Source organism: Falco punctatus (genome assembly GCF_963210335.1).
Source record: "Falco punctatus genome assembly, chromosome: 4".
Taxonomy (NCBI): Eukaryota; Metazoa; Chordata; class Aves; order Falconiformes; family Falconidae; genus Falco; species Falco punctatus.
The window spans coordinates 84423463-84437542 of NC_137583.1; the positions used below are offsets into that span (position 1 = coordinate 84423463).

At 36.7% G+C, this 14080-nt stretch overlaps 1 protein-coding gene across 6 annotated transcripts in view; it reads left to right on the forward strand.

Moving 5' to 3' along the window:
- Positions 1–14080, forward strand: part of ITGB8 (integrin subunit beta 8) — a 69388-nt gene that overhangs the window by 16919 nt on the left and 38389 nt on the right. For all 6 annotated transcript variants that reach the window (XR_013927752.1, XM_080385211.1, XM_080385210.1 and 3 more), the window contains exons 3-8: positions 1294–1468; positions 4235–4481; positions 6284–6449; positions 8173–8331; positions 13269–13364; positions 13459–13548. Coding sequence is in view for 5 of the 6 variants with exons in the window: in XM_080385211.1 (XP_080241337.1) it covers positions 1294–1468; positions 4235–4481; positions 6284–6449; positions 8173–8331; positions 13269–13364; positions 13459–13548 (933 nt within the window). In the remaining variant the exon portion in view is untranslated. The remainder of the gene's footprint in view (positions 1–1293; positions 1469–4234; positions 4482–6283; positions 6450–8172; positions 8332–13268; positions 13365–13458; positions 13549–14080) is intronic.

The window sequence follows — 14080 nt, forward strand, 5'->3', positions numbered from 1 at the left end:
TATTTTTAATGAGAGAATCAGCTGCGAGGAACTGTTGAGATGCTTTGACTGTACACCCCCACACAGTGAACTTCAGAAAATGCTACATATCTATCAGTCATTAGTAATAATAATGAGACTAGCTAAGTTCTTTAAACACATTAAAATCTACCTTTTTGAAATGTATATACATCAAAAAGGGTATATAAATAGCAGTAACCTAAAAAAGTAGTGTCTGTTGTCCTCAAAGAAGGTTACGGAAAAAATATATCAGAAGTAGACTACAAAAATGGATTGAAACTTGAAAAACAAGATACATAACTGTTGAATCTCATTCTTCAGGGGCTTTCTCTGGCCTTTTTAGGGTCTGGATGACTATTCTCTAATACACAGTTGGTTGTATGCACTTTTTGATTGTTTATTTTCCCCATTTGCCTCTGAAATATCAGAGACTGTCCATTGTTTGGTCCCCAGCTGTGGCTGGGATGGACCAATGCTTTGAAAGAGTACAAAGAATCTTGTCTTTTCTTCACTGCATGATCAGGATCATGTTAATTATCAGATTTGTGGTCAGGAAGGAATTTTGCATTGGATCATGTTGGCACAAGTTTGGCAACTTTGCCCTTTGCACTGCAACAGAGGATGTGCTGCTTCTGAGATCATCCTACTAATAATCACTTTTTGGTTGTTACAGGGCCTTTTTCTGTTGGTGGCATCTTAAACTATCCAGTCCCGTAGACATAGCTTCCTCTTTCTGGAGATTGAAATAAGAGTCCAGCTGGTCTTTAGATTTGCTATAGGGTATGGGGTGAAACTTAAACCTCTGTGATAGACAAATTCAGGTTAGATAAACCGAAAGCTGACTTCTGCTGCTACTTTTAAATATTAGCCTGAGTAACAATATCAGTGGATTCCTCCGAAAACTAATCTGTTTTGATGTTGTGTGAATGACACTTTCTTGCTATAGCTAACTCATAGTATAGCACAGAACATTTTTAGTGACATAGTGACAGTACATAGTTTCCTTTTTCTCCAAAGTCAGCTTGTTCTGATTGTGCAAGATCCTCTTTCTCATACAGAAGTTTAGTCCTTTGTAGAAAAAAGTAATTGTGGCAATTAGGTTTAACTTCTAATTTAAATATTTTGTAATTGCCCTTATTAGAAACATATGGCTTCCATGAACTCGTTCTACAATTTATGCGATTATAGTAGCATATTTTATTGTTTCAAAGAGTATTATTTTGTTTTTCTTTTGAAGATATTACAGTTGGGTTTTTTTCAGCTCAGATTGTTTTGTACTTTTTGTCTGAACAGGATTTCATGGCCGATGCAACACAGAAGGGACGTTGTGACACTGTTTTCAACTTAATGAAAAGAGGCTGCCAATCAGATTTTGTAGAAAATCCAACAGTTCGTGTCACAATACCCAGTGACCATGAAACAAATACACAAGTGACACCAGGAAAAGTTTCAGTCCAACTGCGTCCAGGTTGGGTTGTCTCTAACATACTGCTATTATAGTCCGTTTATACTAAATATAATAGTATTAAGTACAGATACTTTTTGAAGAAGTGTCTGGAATAGTTATTTTGAAGAACAATCCTGTAACGTTATACTGTAGGACCATGATGGTATTGCTCCCATATTCAAGTACAGTCTTCGGCAGGAAGTGTTTCTGTCAAACACAGCTGAAGGTCAGAATAATGCAAGTAATAAGTGGGAAAGGTATTTTAGGTAGTCTTTTCTGTTTTCTGTTGTGGTTTCGTGATTCTTTTTCTTTAGCCACTTACACAAATAGTTTTCCCTTACATGCATATAAACTGTATTCCTTACTGGAAGTAAATTGAGTTAGAATTCCTAAATTCTATCATTTGATAAGCTTCTTGATTATTTGAAGTGTATTGATTAGACAACAACAAAGACACCAAAGCCAATATATGAGAAAGGACCAGATTCCTAAAGGAGACTTAGGTATTCACTGCCTAACATTTAATTTATAAAACGTGAGACAACTGGCCCTAATTAAACTTACAAGTCCCTTTACGGATCTGACATTTTCTAGTATATCTATTTGCCCTCATCTGAACTCAAGTTAAATTAGTGTTTGTTCTCTGGCTCTAAAATAGCTGTAGCCAGCAACAGAAGTGGAAGGTGATCTAAACGGATGCAGGGTATGTTTCATATCATAAAATTCAATTTTTTTCTTTCTTATGCAAACAATTGTTGGAGAAAAAATATTTCATTTAAGAGGGAGCAATCTTTGGTAGAAAAACATCAAGAGAAGAGGAAACATATCTTGTTGATTTTCATTGTATAAAACATAATTTTCTGTCAATTACAAGGGGAAAAGGAAGGGCCTACGTGAGTGTAAAGCACAAAGGAACCCTGGTTTTCCATCTTTATAGTAATAAAACTGAGAAATTAAGATCAACAGTTCCTCTCCTTTCCCCATTGTCTTTCCAAAGAAGTAACTGATACCCTGCTTTGTCCTGAGAAATGGTCCCAAGAACCAAGCTAGCTCTGGATGTGTCTGTAATCACATTTATTTCCAAAGGCATACTGGAGTCATAGAAAAAAACTTAGCTTTCTAAAATTTGATTTAATGAAACTTTTTGCTAGTAAATAGTGAAATTAAGTCTGGGGTTTCATATGCTTTGCAGATGTTCTTACATCAGGGAGGCAGAAGACTGAAATTCTGAGGGCTTCAGAAGAATAACTTTAAATGTATAGACATCTTGCCCATATTTTATACCCCAGGGAAGTACACAGATATACAGCTATAGTTGTGCTTCAAAACAGAAATTTGATAGAGTATAATCATGCAGACAAAGAAGTTTTTGTTTTGGTACTGGGAAGTTTTGTCATTGTTTATATATACCCAACTGTCAGGATTTATGTGGGAAAAAAATAGAAGCTGCACTCAGCGTATCAATATATGCAAACTGGAGACCTGCAAGGCTCATTTACAAAAAGTAGTTCAATTTACATTGGCAAAGAGGAAACACGTTAAGTTACAGCACACTGAAATTCTGTTTTCTTCATGCAACACCTGTTACAAACAAATCCTGACATTTTCAGGTGGATTATGTTCAAAGACCACTGGAATAAAGTACTTTGCATGTTTAACTTTTCTGGGTGAGACCTTTGTTACATGTACTTTAATTATGTTATCTAGCAAAGTCATATGCACTAGTAAATGTCATGAATAGAGAAGTCACATTTCTGGTGTGTTTTTTTTTTAGTGAATTTGTTTCTGAATGTGTTTAGACAGCTTTTATTGAAAACCTGCATAATTCTTCTATAATGTCTCCCTTCCTCCTGTCCTTTGCTGTATCTTTATTGCATTATACTGAATTAGATTCTGCATTCATCACACAAAGATCCTACTCCCTCATTTCTTTTGTGAGCTCACACTCTGGACGACATAAAATAATGAACAATTTGGAGTCATGCATGACAGTACCTATGCTGCCCATACTCCAGTCACTTCATTCTTGTTGCTGGCATTACAGAATATTAGGCAAGCAAAAGCATGGGGACTATTTTTAGTGGCTTCCAAAATATTAACAGTTTTCTTACATACAAGAACGTGATGAGGTTCTGCAGGAGAGGCAGACATTTGTCATCCTGAAATAAGAGTTCTGTTTTGAATATGCCAAAAGATGGATTTTTTTTTAATATTAAAATCTATTTTTTTTTTTTTTAAATTTTGATCCTACTAAGTTTTTGCATCAAATCTTTGAAAGTAGATTGGTATAAATTTGAAGCATAATTTACATGAGTTTTCCAGGCTGTGCTGCCTTTATGGTACATATATAATTTCAGACTCCTCTGACAAACTATTGGCAGGATATACTTACTTACTTTCTTACTTAGAAGTGTCAACCCTGAAGACTGACCACAATTTTATGCAGATCTGTGTCCTTTGTGAGTCATAACTGCTTACTGATACTATGCCAAAGGGATTGCACAACCAAGAATTTAAAAGAGAATAGGGAGAAGTCAGATTTTTACAATAAATTGCACAGTGCTCCTGCAAGGAAAAAAAAAGGCAAGATGTTCTGCAGAAAGCCCCTTTATGGCTTATTTTTGAACAATGCTTCAAGGTTTCCTTTACTCATGGGAGGATCTCTTGTTTGTTTTTCTGCTTGCTGACACAAACAATTTTGTGCTGAGGTTGCTGCAAATATAGATGTATTTTTAAGAGTGTCCATTCAAAGATAGTAAATAAACTTATTTGTTTCCTTTGAATCAGGAAATGAAGCAAACTTTCTGTTAAAAGTTCGTCCTCTCGAGAAATACCCTGTGGATCTTTATTATTTAGTTGATGTCTCGGCCTCAATGCACAACAACATAGAAAAACTAAATTCCGTTGGATTTGCATTATCTAAAAAGATGGCGAATATTTCTCTTGATTTTCGACTTGGATTTGGATCCTATGTGGATAAAACTGTGTCACCCTATATTAGCATTCATCCAGGCAGAATCCATAACCAGTGCAGGTATGTAGTCTGTATATTTACTGTACCACTGAGAAATCATTTAATTACACAAATATGCATTATGCATATTTATTTTTAAGGTTCTTCAAAATCTATCTTTGTTTCATTATACCTTGGTTCTCCAGAAAAGTTCCTAAGAAAATGCTGAAAATTGTTATACAATGATTACTTCTGAAATATCTCGTTGAATGATTCCAGAAAAACTGTTTCCGTATCAGAAAAAAATGTGCTTTACTTTCTTCAGCAAAACATGCCAAACAACATGCTGCTTTGGTAGATTTGAATATGTTTTGCATTTAATTTTATAGTTAACTGTTGTGTTCTTAGTTATTTTAGATATATATTGCCTAGATTTATTCACAAAGTTTTTTACTTTCTGACCTAGGACTTTTCTGGAGTATCATCATGTATTCATTAACTCTTTTCTTAAAACTCTGCTTTTGTAGATGTGATGCAGGTTCTTTCAGCTTGTTTAGTGAACAAAAGTGATCCTCTGATCTAATTTCACAGTTGTAATATGAATGAACCCCCATTTTAAATAAGAAAGGTGTTCTGGCTGGCATATCTTTTTTCATACCACGTCTTTTATAGCTTGTGTTCAACACTTACATAAAGTGAGGGATCACTTCCAAAATGCCCTGGAGAACAAGATTATTCACAACAAATTCAAATCTCTATAAACCATAATTCTTGGAAAAGTGAATATTAACTGTTCATACCTTCTTGCTTGTTACTATCTTTCCTGGGAAGACATCATCCAAAGTTCTGTGAAGTCTGTTTCAGTGGGTTTTGAATTGGGCATTAATAGTGGAATTCATTAGATATAAATTACGTATAAAGCAGTCATCTAGACTATGTAATGAAGTGGAAATTGGCATTTCTACGACACAATTCATTTTGCCTAGAAGTAGACATCTGCAGAGGTATTAATCCTTACAGTGCCAGTTTCTCTTCATTGACTGTGAATTGAGTTGGGGGCTGGCAGGTTTTAGTCTGGATGCCTACACTTTATGCAACAGAAGTTAAGTGAGTTGAAACCTGCTCAGCATCTCTGAATCAGAAGAGCACTTCAATTTGTGCTGTAAATTCCACTGCTGTAATGTAAATGGGTCACAGAGCAACGAACTGTGTAAGTGCTGTGGCATTAGCTTACTTATGTCAAACTTCATACTTTCTCCCTTATACATAATTTCAAAAAGTATCATTTACAACTAAGACGTTACTGAAAATGGAGTTTCCCATCCCTTTAACGAGGTAACTGTCACTACTCTCAACATTTCTTTTATGTGCATTTACTTACTACTAGAAAAGGTAGGGACTTAAATTTTATTTGAGTTTTGATCCAGTAGCCTGTGTAGCGATCTTTTAAAGGGTCTTAAAGTTGCAGTGTAATAGCCCTTTCTCAAGATAATGAAAAGCAAAGCTTTCCTGCTCCGTAGATGTTCCAAAAGGGATCATATACTCTCTGAGATCTTACCATCACTCACGTTGTGTTTCTTTTCATTCTGTACAGAAACACTATATATGTACTGTTAGTATATCAAGTTATATTATATAAATTCACATAAAATACCCCCCAAACATTTGTTCATAATAAATTAGAACTAATTCCCACTAAGTTTCATTTCATGTGGAGTTGTTCTTTTTTTAAGTGTTGCTTTTACTGTGCATGTATACCTCTGCATTAGTAACAGGATTTATGAGTTGGTAGGGATGCTATATTTATATCTCCCTCAAATGGAAAATATGGAATGTGTTAGACTTTTGGTTTTTTGTTTTGTTTGTTGTTTTTTTTTGTACAGTGATTATAATTTAGACTGTATGCCTCCTCATGGTTATATTCATGTACTATCCCTAACTGACAATATAGCAGAATTCAGAAATGCAGTGAATAAACAAAAAATTTCTGGGAATATTGATACACCTGAAGGAGGTTTTGATGCGATGCTCCAGGCAGCTGTGTGCCAGGTAAGAAGCTTATTAACAAAAGACTAAAAGGTAGTTCAGACACAGATGTATATACACATTGGTTACAATGGTGCTCAGTCCTAGGCCTGATAATATTTTCTTCCTCCTTTTTCATCCTTTCCCCCTTAGCTATACACTTCTGTTTCCCATTGAAACTGAAAAAGGAGAGCATAGGGAAATATTTGTCAGTATTGGTTAATAACGTTGTTCAAATTCTGGCTTTAACCAGCCTAACCAACATAGAATGGATGATGAAAGCAATTTCTTCTTGCTTGAAGAGACACATGTATTAATTTCAGTCAATTACAAAATTAATTTTAAAAATCATTAAAGCCCTCCTTGTGTTCCTAAGTGAAGACATACCATTTGACATTTCTTCTACTTAAGAATGTATTTGAAAGCTGAAGAATCAGTTTGGTATCTGCTTGTGCAGGTAAGGAAAACAAAAGCATTTCAATGTTATCTCAGTTTTTAAAGAATTTATATTTAATATCAATACAAATCAACTAAAAATTAATTTTCATATATCAATAAAATTTCATCACCATCTTTCCTACGCAGAAAAGGATGGAAAAGATCTGCATCAGTAGTTCCCAAGGTATAAGCATATTAAATGATAAGAATTTGCTTGCTCTAAAGGGCTATTTTACATGTTGTTTTTCTTCTATGCATAATACTGCAATAGAAATCATGAAAGTTGGCCAATTTGTGGGTTTTCTAATGCTTTGTAAGTTACTTTTCCTTGTCCTCTTAAAGAAAGCAGTTCAACCTCTGTCCAGATCACAGGCTTGGGGTGTTTCTCATCTCTTGGGATGATGTCAGGACAATTCTATCCTGTGTATCTTCATATTCTTGTTGTTGGAGCAGTAGAATGATTTAAGGACAAAAAGTAATCCAAACTGCTAAAAATGAAGTTTGGCCCAATTTTATTTTCAAATTCTGATGAGCGGTAAAACAGGTAAATAAAAGCCACTTTTCATAGACATTGTGATCACAAATTATTCTGGAGCTTTGGAAAAATCCCTTAAAATTCAGTGTTTCTCATTGGACATACTCCACACTTAAGACATGTGAACTCTAGAATAAGTGCTTCCAAAAACAATAGAATGGAAACATTCATGAGAATGAAGTCTTTCCTGCTAACTGAATTGTGAACCAAAATGGATGAGAACAATGTGCCATTCATAATGACCATCATGAACTATAATTTATATTAATGTGCATTCATTTTCCCTACAATAGAACTTTATAACATGCTCCATCTTGCTTTAACCAGGACATCACTGTTGCAAGAGGTAGCAGGTTAGGACATGAAGCTACTTTAAAGTTCGGGTTGCTGTGAGGTACATAGGTAGGAGGAGTCTTGAAGTGACAAAGTGAAATGATGGAGTTTTAAGAGCAAGAAGTTTCTACGGTGGTGGAGGAGAATCTGGGATTATTTAAAATATAACCTGTTTACATATAAAACTTAAAATACCCCTTTTTGGGGGGAATGCTGTCTAGTGTTGTCTGAGGGAGGCTGATGCCTAGTGTGTAAGCTGGAAGACACCACACCCCTCTGTACTTATTATCCCTGCTGCTGTAAGAAGCTTAATCCCGATTCAGAGCTAGGAGGGAATGAGTCTGAGCATAGACTTTCACGTTCATTTTTCATTTTGTTGATTATTGGTTTAGAAAATATGTAGTTACTGCTTTCTTATGCTTAATTTTGTTTTCATTTTAGAGCCATATTGGATGGCGTAAAGAAGCAAAACGACTGCTTCTTGTGATGACAGATCAAACTTCCCATCTGGCCCTTGATAGTAAATTAGCAGGGATCGTAATTCCCCATGATGGAAACTGTCATTTGAAAGATAATGTGTACATCAAAGCTACGAGTATGGTAAGGTATATGTCATAGATTCTGCCTTCAGAGAAGCAGTGTAAGATTGTAAAGGAGGTTTTTAGATTGCTGTCAAAGCATTGCTTTTATTTCAGTTATTGGAATAGTATTTTCCCAGCTAGGCAAGTTGTGAAATGAAGAATCAATCACCTGGAAATACTGACATTCTTTTTGTCTGGGGTAAAGTACTCTGGAGTCTGAGACAGCAGTACAGAGCAGAGGATATGTCACTGGTTTTGGTATGGTTTTTTATTACCATCTCAGAAGAAGCACACACATTGTATAAAAGACAAGTAGGAAGTGTCTGGTGTGATACTTTGCACAAGAAGCAGCCAGTAATATGTAAGAATTGCACAATCCTGCTAATAAGACAAAGGTAGTGGTCTTGATTTATGGCCAGAAGATGCATAGTCACATTGATTGAAAAAGCTTGGTAAGAGTAAAACAGAAGACGTACGCAGTGATGATCTAATTAAACCATGATGGACTAGAAAATATTCTTGTGCCACAAAGCTTTGCTGTGGTGGTGTAGCATTAAATAAGTTTGAAACTCACAGTATAAAGCCAATGCATGGTAATACATACCTGTGCAAAAAGTTGCATTAAATCCACTGTAGCAAAATAAAAAGCCTTCGGCAGATATTTTCAGCTTTCAAAACAATTTCTTCAAGACTCAGTGACTGGAAAAAAGGATATTTTTTTTCTAAGATTTTTACTTTTAAATTGCTTTGTCTATTTCCTTAAGTAAATATGAATCACTTATTTAAGAAACATGAATCACTACTTAATTGCCATGTAATCACCAGAAAGCAGAAATATGAGCTGTGGTACCATTAGAGCAGATTACAGTTTTATTCTCAGTGCTAGATGCACTTTAAGCATATAGCCTGTGTTCAGCCCAAACCAGCAATGTGCTAGTGAAGTCAGCGAGGGCTACATGTAAATTAGGATAGACTTGAATTTAATCCCAGCAACCAGTGTTTACAAGGATGGTGGGGCAGCATGAAGCAGATGCTGTATGGTGTGTGATCATGAAGTACAGGAGGTTTCTGGGAATCGGTGGGTGTTCAGGACCTTGCTGAGTGGAGGAGGGAGCTGAGCCCATGCTAACAGGAAGGTTGTTTGGATTTCCAATATCTGATGTTCTTGCATTCATATACTCCCTCTTATCACCTCTTGGATATTCCCTCACAGATGTCAGGATTATTTATTTCCCTCTAGCCAGCCTGTCCAGTTTCAATATTCCTACAGTGTCCCTGAAATAAAAACAATCCCTTACTTCATTCTCCTTAATGCAGATAATGCTGAAACTTTCCTTTCCCAAAGCACAGCATACTTACAGGTCATGGTGTCCCTATCTTGATTTCCCACCCGCCCGCTTGCAGTGCTATAAACGAGAGGAGTTTTGCTCTGCTTATTAAACAGTTGATGAAGGTACAAATCTTTTTCTGGTGTTCAGGATTCCTTTGGTAATAAAGACATTGTCTGTTTCAGAAAAAAAACCCTATATTTATTTTCTGTCCAACTTGAGAAATTAACTTCTGTTGCAGCTGGAAAAACTCACCAATATAAAATAAAGACAAAATTAATGAATCTCTTTCTAAGCAACTATGATAGATTGATGGCTGACTGAAGAAAGTGTTTTAATTCATACTCTGGATTCTGGTCTGAAAGATCATGAATTTACTAGAATAAGATTTTATAGATTAAGAAATCTCCATAATAATTTCTATTGATACCTTTTATGAAATAAAATAGTCTTTTTAGCCAGTCAAATTAAATGACCTTGAAAGATGCTTAAATCTGTGGTGGCACATTTTGGTCCTTCTGGCTGCTAGCCCATTTTTTTTTTTTTCAGCCAGGGGCTAATTCTGGCACACCTACATAAGAGTGGGCATGCAGAATTACATATTTTCTGGAGTAGATTTGTCATGACACAGTAGTAATGGTAGGTGTACTCGTTTCCTGTTTTTTTTTCTTCTCAGTGGTATATGTGATTATTTTAGTTACAGAGAGCAATAAAGAACAAGTAAAATCAGGAGGAAAAAAAAAAAGACTATTTGATACTTAAATGAAATGTCATGAAAGGCTGTCATTTTTTAAAAAAATACATCATATGAAACATATTTTTGTTTTTTTATTCCTTACTGATGCAATTTTGTTGTGCTATGATAAATTAAAGAGCCATTTATTATCACATTGTTTTTCTACTTTGATTCTTAGCTTCTGGAAGTCTTCACAAGATTGCATTTTGGTGTATTTTCATTTTCTCCTTGTGCCATTTAAGAGGACTTTGCTTTATTTATTTGTGTAAGCTTAGCCTCTACATCAGAAGTGTTTCCAGTTAGTTAATTTCTGCCTGTTTCTTTCTAACGTTTGCTAAGCAGTCGCACAGAGGTCGGCAAAAAAGCGTAAGACATGAAAGAAATCTAGTCCATTTTAATTAGATCTGTGCTTGGTTAACTGTATTGGTTAATCTGTATTAGTTCTCAGCTTAACACAGTAGGTTAAAATAATAAAACAAATTATGTAATTGGAACAGGAAAGATGATCTAAAATGAAAGCACATTCACCTTAGCACTAGTAGGAAGAGATAAGATAAAAATACGTAAAGTACAGCAAGGTTTTCATAGGAAGCAAAGTGAGGTTCCGTGAATGACCAAGAGTTCCTTATGTCATCTCTTTACATGCTTAAAATGAAAAAGACAGAGTGGGTCTGTGGATGCCCTTTTTTAAACTCTCTTGTAATAAAAAGGAACATTTTCTTTCTGATCTGAAGTGAGACTAATGTACTGCTAACCAAGCTGGGCACTCTAGTTAAGGGCTGATAAGTAGATGAAAGTTCAGTTTTACTTGTAAGCAGACTAGGTAGTTTGGGGATCCAGTCCCGGCAAGCCTTGCACATCTATGCATGTCATCTCTTGACTTCAGTGAGCTTGATCTGAACAAGTTTTTGTTTCATGAGGGCTTGGAAACCCATTTCTGATACCACTGATCCCAGAGCTCTACTACTAGTTGCACAGATGTTGAGCAGCCACTTTTTTGGAATTCAGACATGTCTAGTATCACATCTTAAGCAAGAAGGTTGACTTATTTGACCACCATCTCATGATCTGTCAATTCACACATTTACAATGCAGAAGGTATTTGCAGAACATCTGGCTTCACTCACCCATGTCCTGGGACTACTTGGTGTGTCTGTGACCTGCCGGCCAGTTGCATGTGGCCTGTAGGCTTGGGCAGCACAATGGAGGTCCCGCCACTGTGCTCTGTGACCATGGAGAAGGAAGGAGGGCTTAGGACTTAGCATTCTGGGCTACTGAAAATGACAACAGTGCCACTGCTTGCCACAACAGTTCACCCACAACTGCTCCACAGTGGGAATGCATACTTGCTGGACTCTCATGTATGGCATATTCCCCAGCTAGAGCTGTAAGAACGCCTGTTTATTGCTGTTACCTACCTTTCATGACTTATCTTAAGGAATATAATCTCTTACCAAAGGGTAGAAAAGTTGAGAGAGGCGTGAACCCTGGCTGAGATCAAACTGCAGCAAGAAACTCCTTTGTTCTTTCAATATGAGGCTCTTTATAATGGTGCAACATGATGGAAAACAGATTTTGTCCCCTTGCATAACTTTCTCAGCTGTCTTGGCAGTCAGCTAGGAGAGTAGCTGACTTGCAGGGTGCCTTGAGTAACAAGTGGCACTCTAAGGAGAAATGAATTGTGCAGGGAAACTGTTTTTACAAGAGCAAGACAATATGGTACAGATGGTTAAGTATATCAGACAGATAAAGACAGCAGAAGTATGCAGGGGAAAGAGGTTGAAGGACCTGATGTAACCGGAGGTGTTCAGATGCTATCTCTGTAAGGGGAAACACAGGCCAAGGCCCCAGTCAGTTCTTTATGCTTAGTCATGAATTTTAAGTGTTGGTTTTACTTCTTAAAAATATTCACAAATGTATAGTAAATAAGCGGTGACTTTCAGATACAGTTTTTTTAGAGTACTGGAGCTGGAGGGATCTCACATAGGGTGTACGAAAGTGTACAAAGCCCACTGGGACCACACAGCCAGCCTTGTGCTTCCCCAGATCTTGGATGAAGGGATAGCAGTGCACCTCTTGTTCTCAAATCCATGTCAGATCTATCAATGAGAAGTGTAGAAGGGCAGGTCACTGGCACAGGACATGCCGTCATAGGTACTTCACCAAATAGAGCAATGTCATTACTGGGGAGGGACGTGGAAGTCATGCTACCTTCTTCAAGCACAAGCATGGTTAGGAAAATGTAGCAGGTCGTCACAGTGAGGACTGGAGGCATCACTCATAAGGCAGGTCTTGAACATACAGAGAAGGAGAAAGCTGTCAGCCATAAGTAAGACGCGTACAGAATACTGACACTGCTAGAACTTGACCCAGTGGCTGCATTTAGCCGATGTGTCTGATCCCTGGTGCCAAAATACATTTTTGAGAAACAAACTTTTAATTACTCTCCTTGCTTTTCCAAGAAATGCACCTTATCTTGCTGCCCTGGTGTTGTACTTTCTCACTGCCTTTTGCACAAGAACCCACCTGTCATTTTCAGGAATCTTGTTATTCTTCTAGGTGGGCCATGGACAACATTATATCCATATTTCTTAAGCATCAGACTCAAACCAATACATAGTACTGTATGAGTCCTCCCACTGTGCAGCATCCCTGCATAGTTGACAACAGATAAGCCTGTCGCAGACTGGCTGATGCCCTGATGGTTTTTTTTTTTTGTCATGATCCATTTATTTGGTTGGTCCCACCTTCTTTTGGATATAGGCCTGGCAATTCTCTGTACATTTAGAAATAAGGATTGGGGTAATTTTGGAATTTCGTATTGTGTCATATGTGAAAAATAAGTTTTTCTCCATACTAATTTGCAGTCTTATTTTCTGTTATATTTTGCAGGAGCATCCATCTCTTGGGCAGCTCTCTGAAAAATTGATTGACAATAACATCAATGTTATTTTTGCAGTTCAAGGAAGCCAGTTCCATTGGTATAAAGTAGGTTAGAAACCTGATTTTTTTTTCCAATTTTGAAAGCACAATATTTATATTAAAAATTAAAACTGTGCATAAATGATTGTATTTTTTATAGGATCTGTTACCTCTGTTGCCTGGTACTGTTGCAAGACAGATAGAATCACAAGCAGCAAATCTCAATGACTTGGTGGTGGAGGCCTATCAGGTATGATGAGAGTGACAATGCTGTACGCCATATTTGTACAGGGATTCTTCACCTTTCATAGCCTAAAGTTTGAATTTCCAGGAACCTGGTTTCAATCTGAAGTCCACAAGGATAATTTCCCTACTTTTATGAGTGTCCAGGTTGGTGGGTAACACTATCCCACGATAGCTCTCAATTTCCCAGGCTGTCAGGTCTCAAAGCCAAGGGCTAGCACTTTTTCCTTTCTCAGGATGCTTCTAAATACGCTTTTTTGGTTGTCTGCACCTGCTGCCATATAACTTCAAAAGAAGTGCCTGATTTATTTGAATTTTTGCATCTCAGTTCTTTAGTTACAGACCAGACACCACTGTCTAGGCACCATACGAATTCAGAGCAAAAAGACAGTGCGGTATCTAGAAGGGTTTACAGCATCATTCTTAGAAAATGGACAACAGGTGGGAATGTACAATGAGATAGTTTGACAACAGTGGATATTGTGGAGAGCAGGATTTGCACTGCATGAAGTAGCGTAATAACTTGGAGTTTTGAGGTG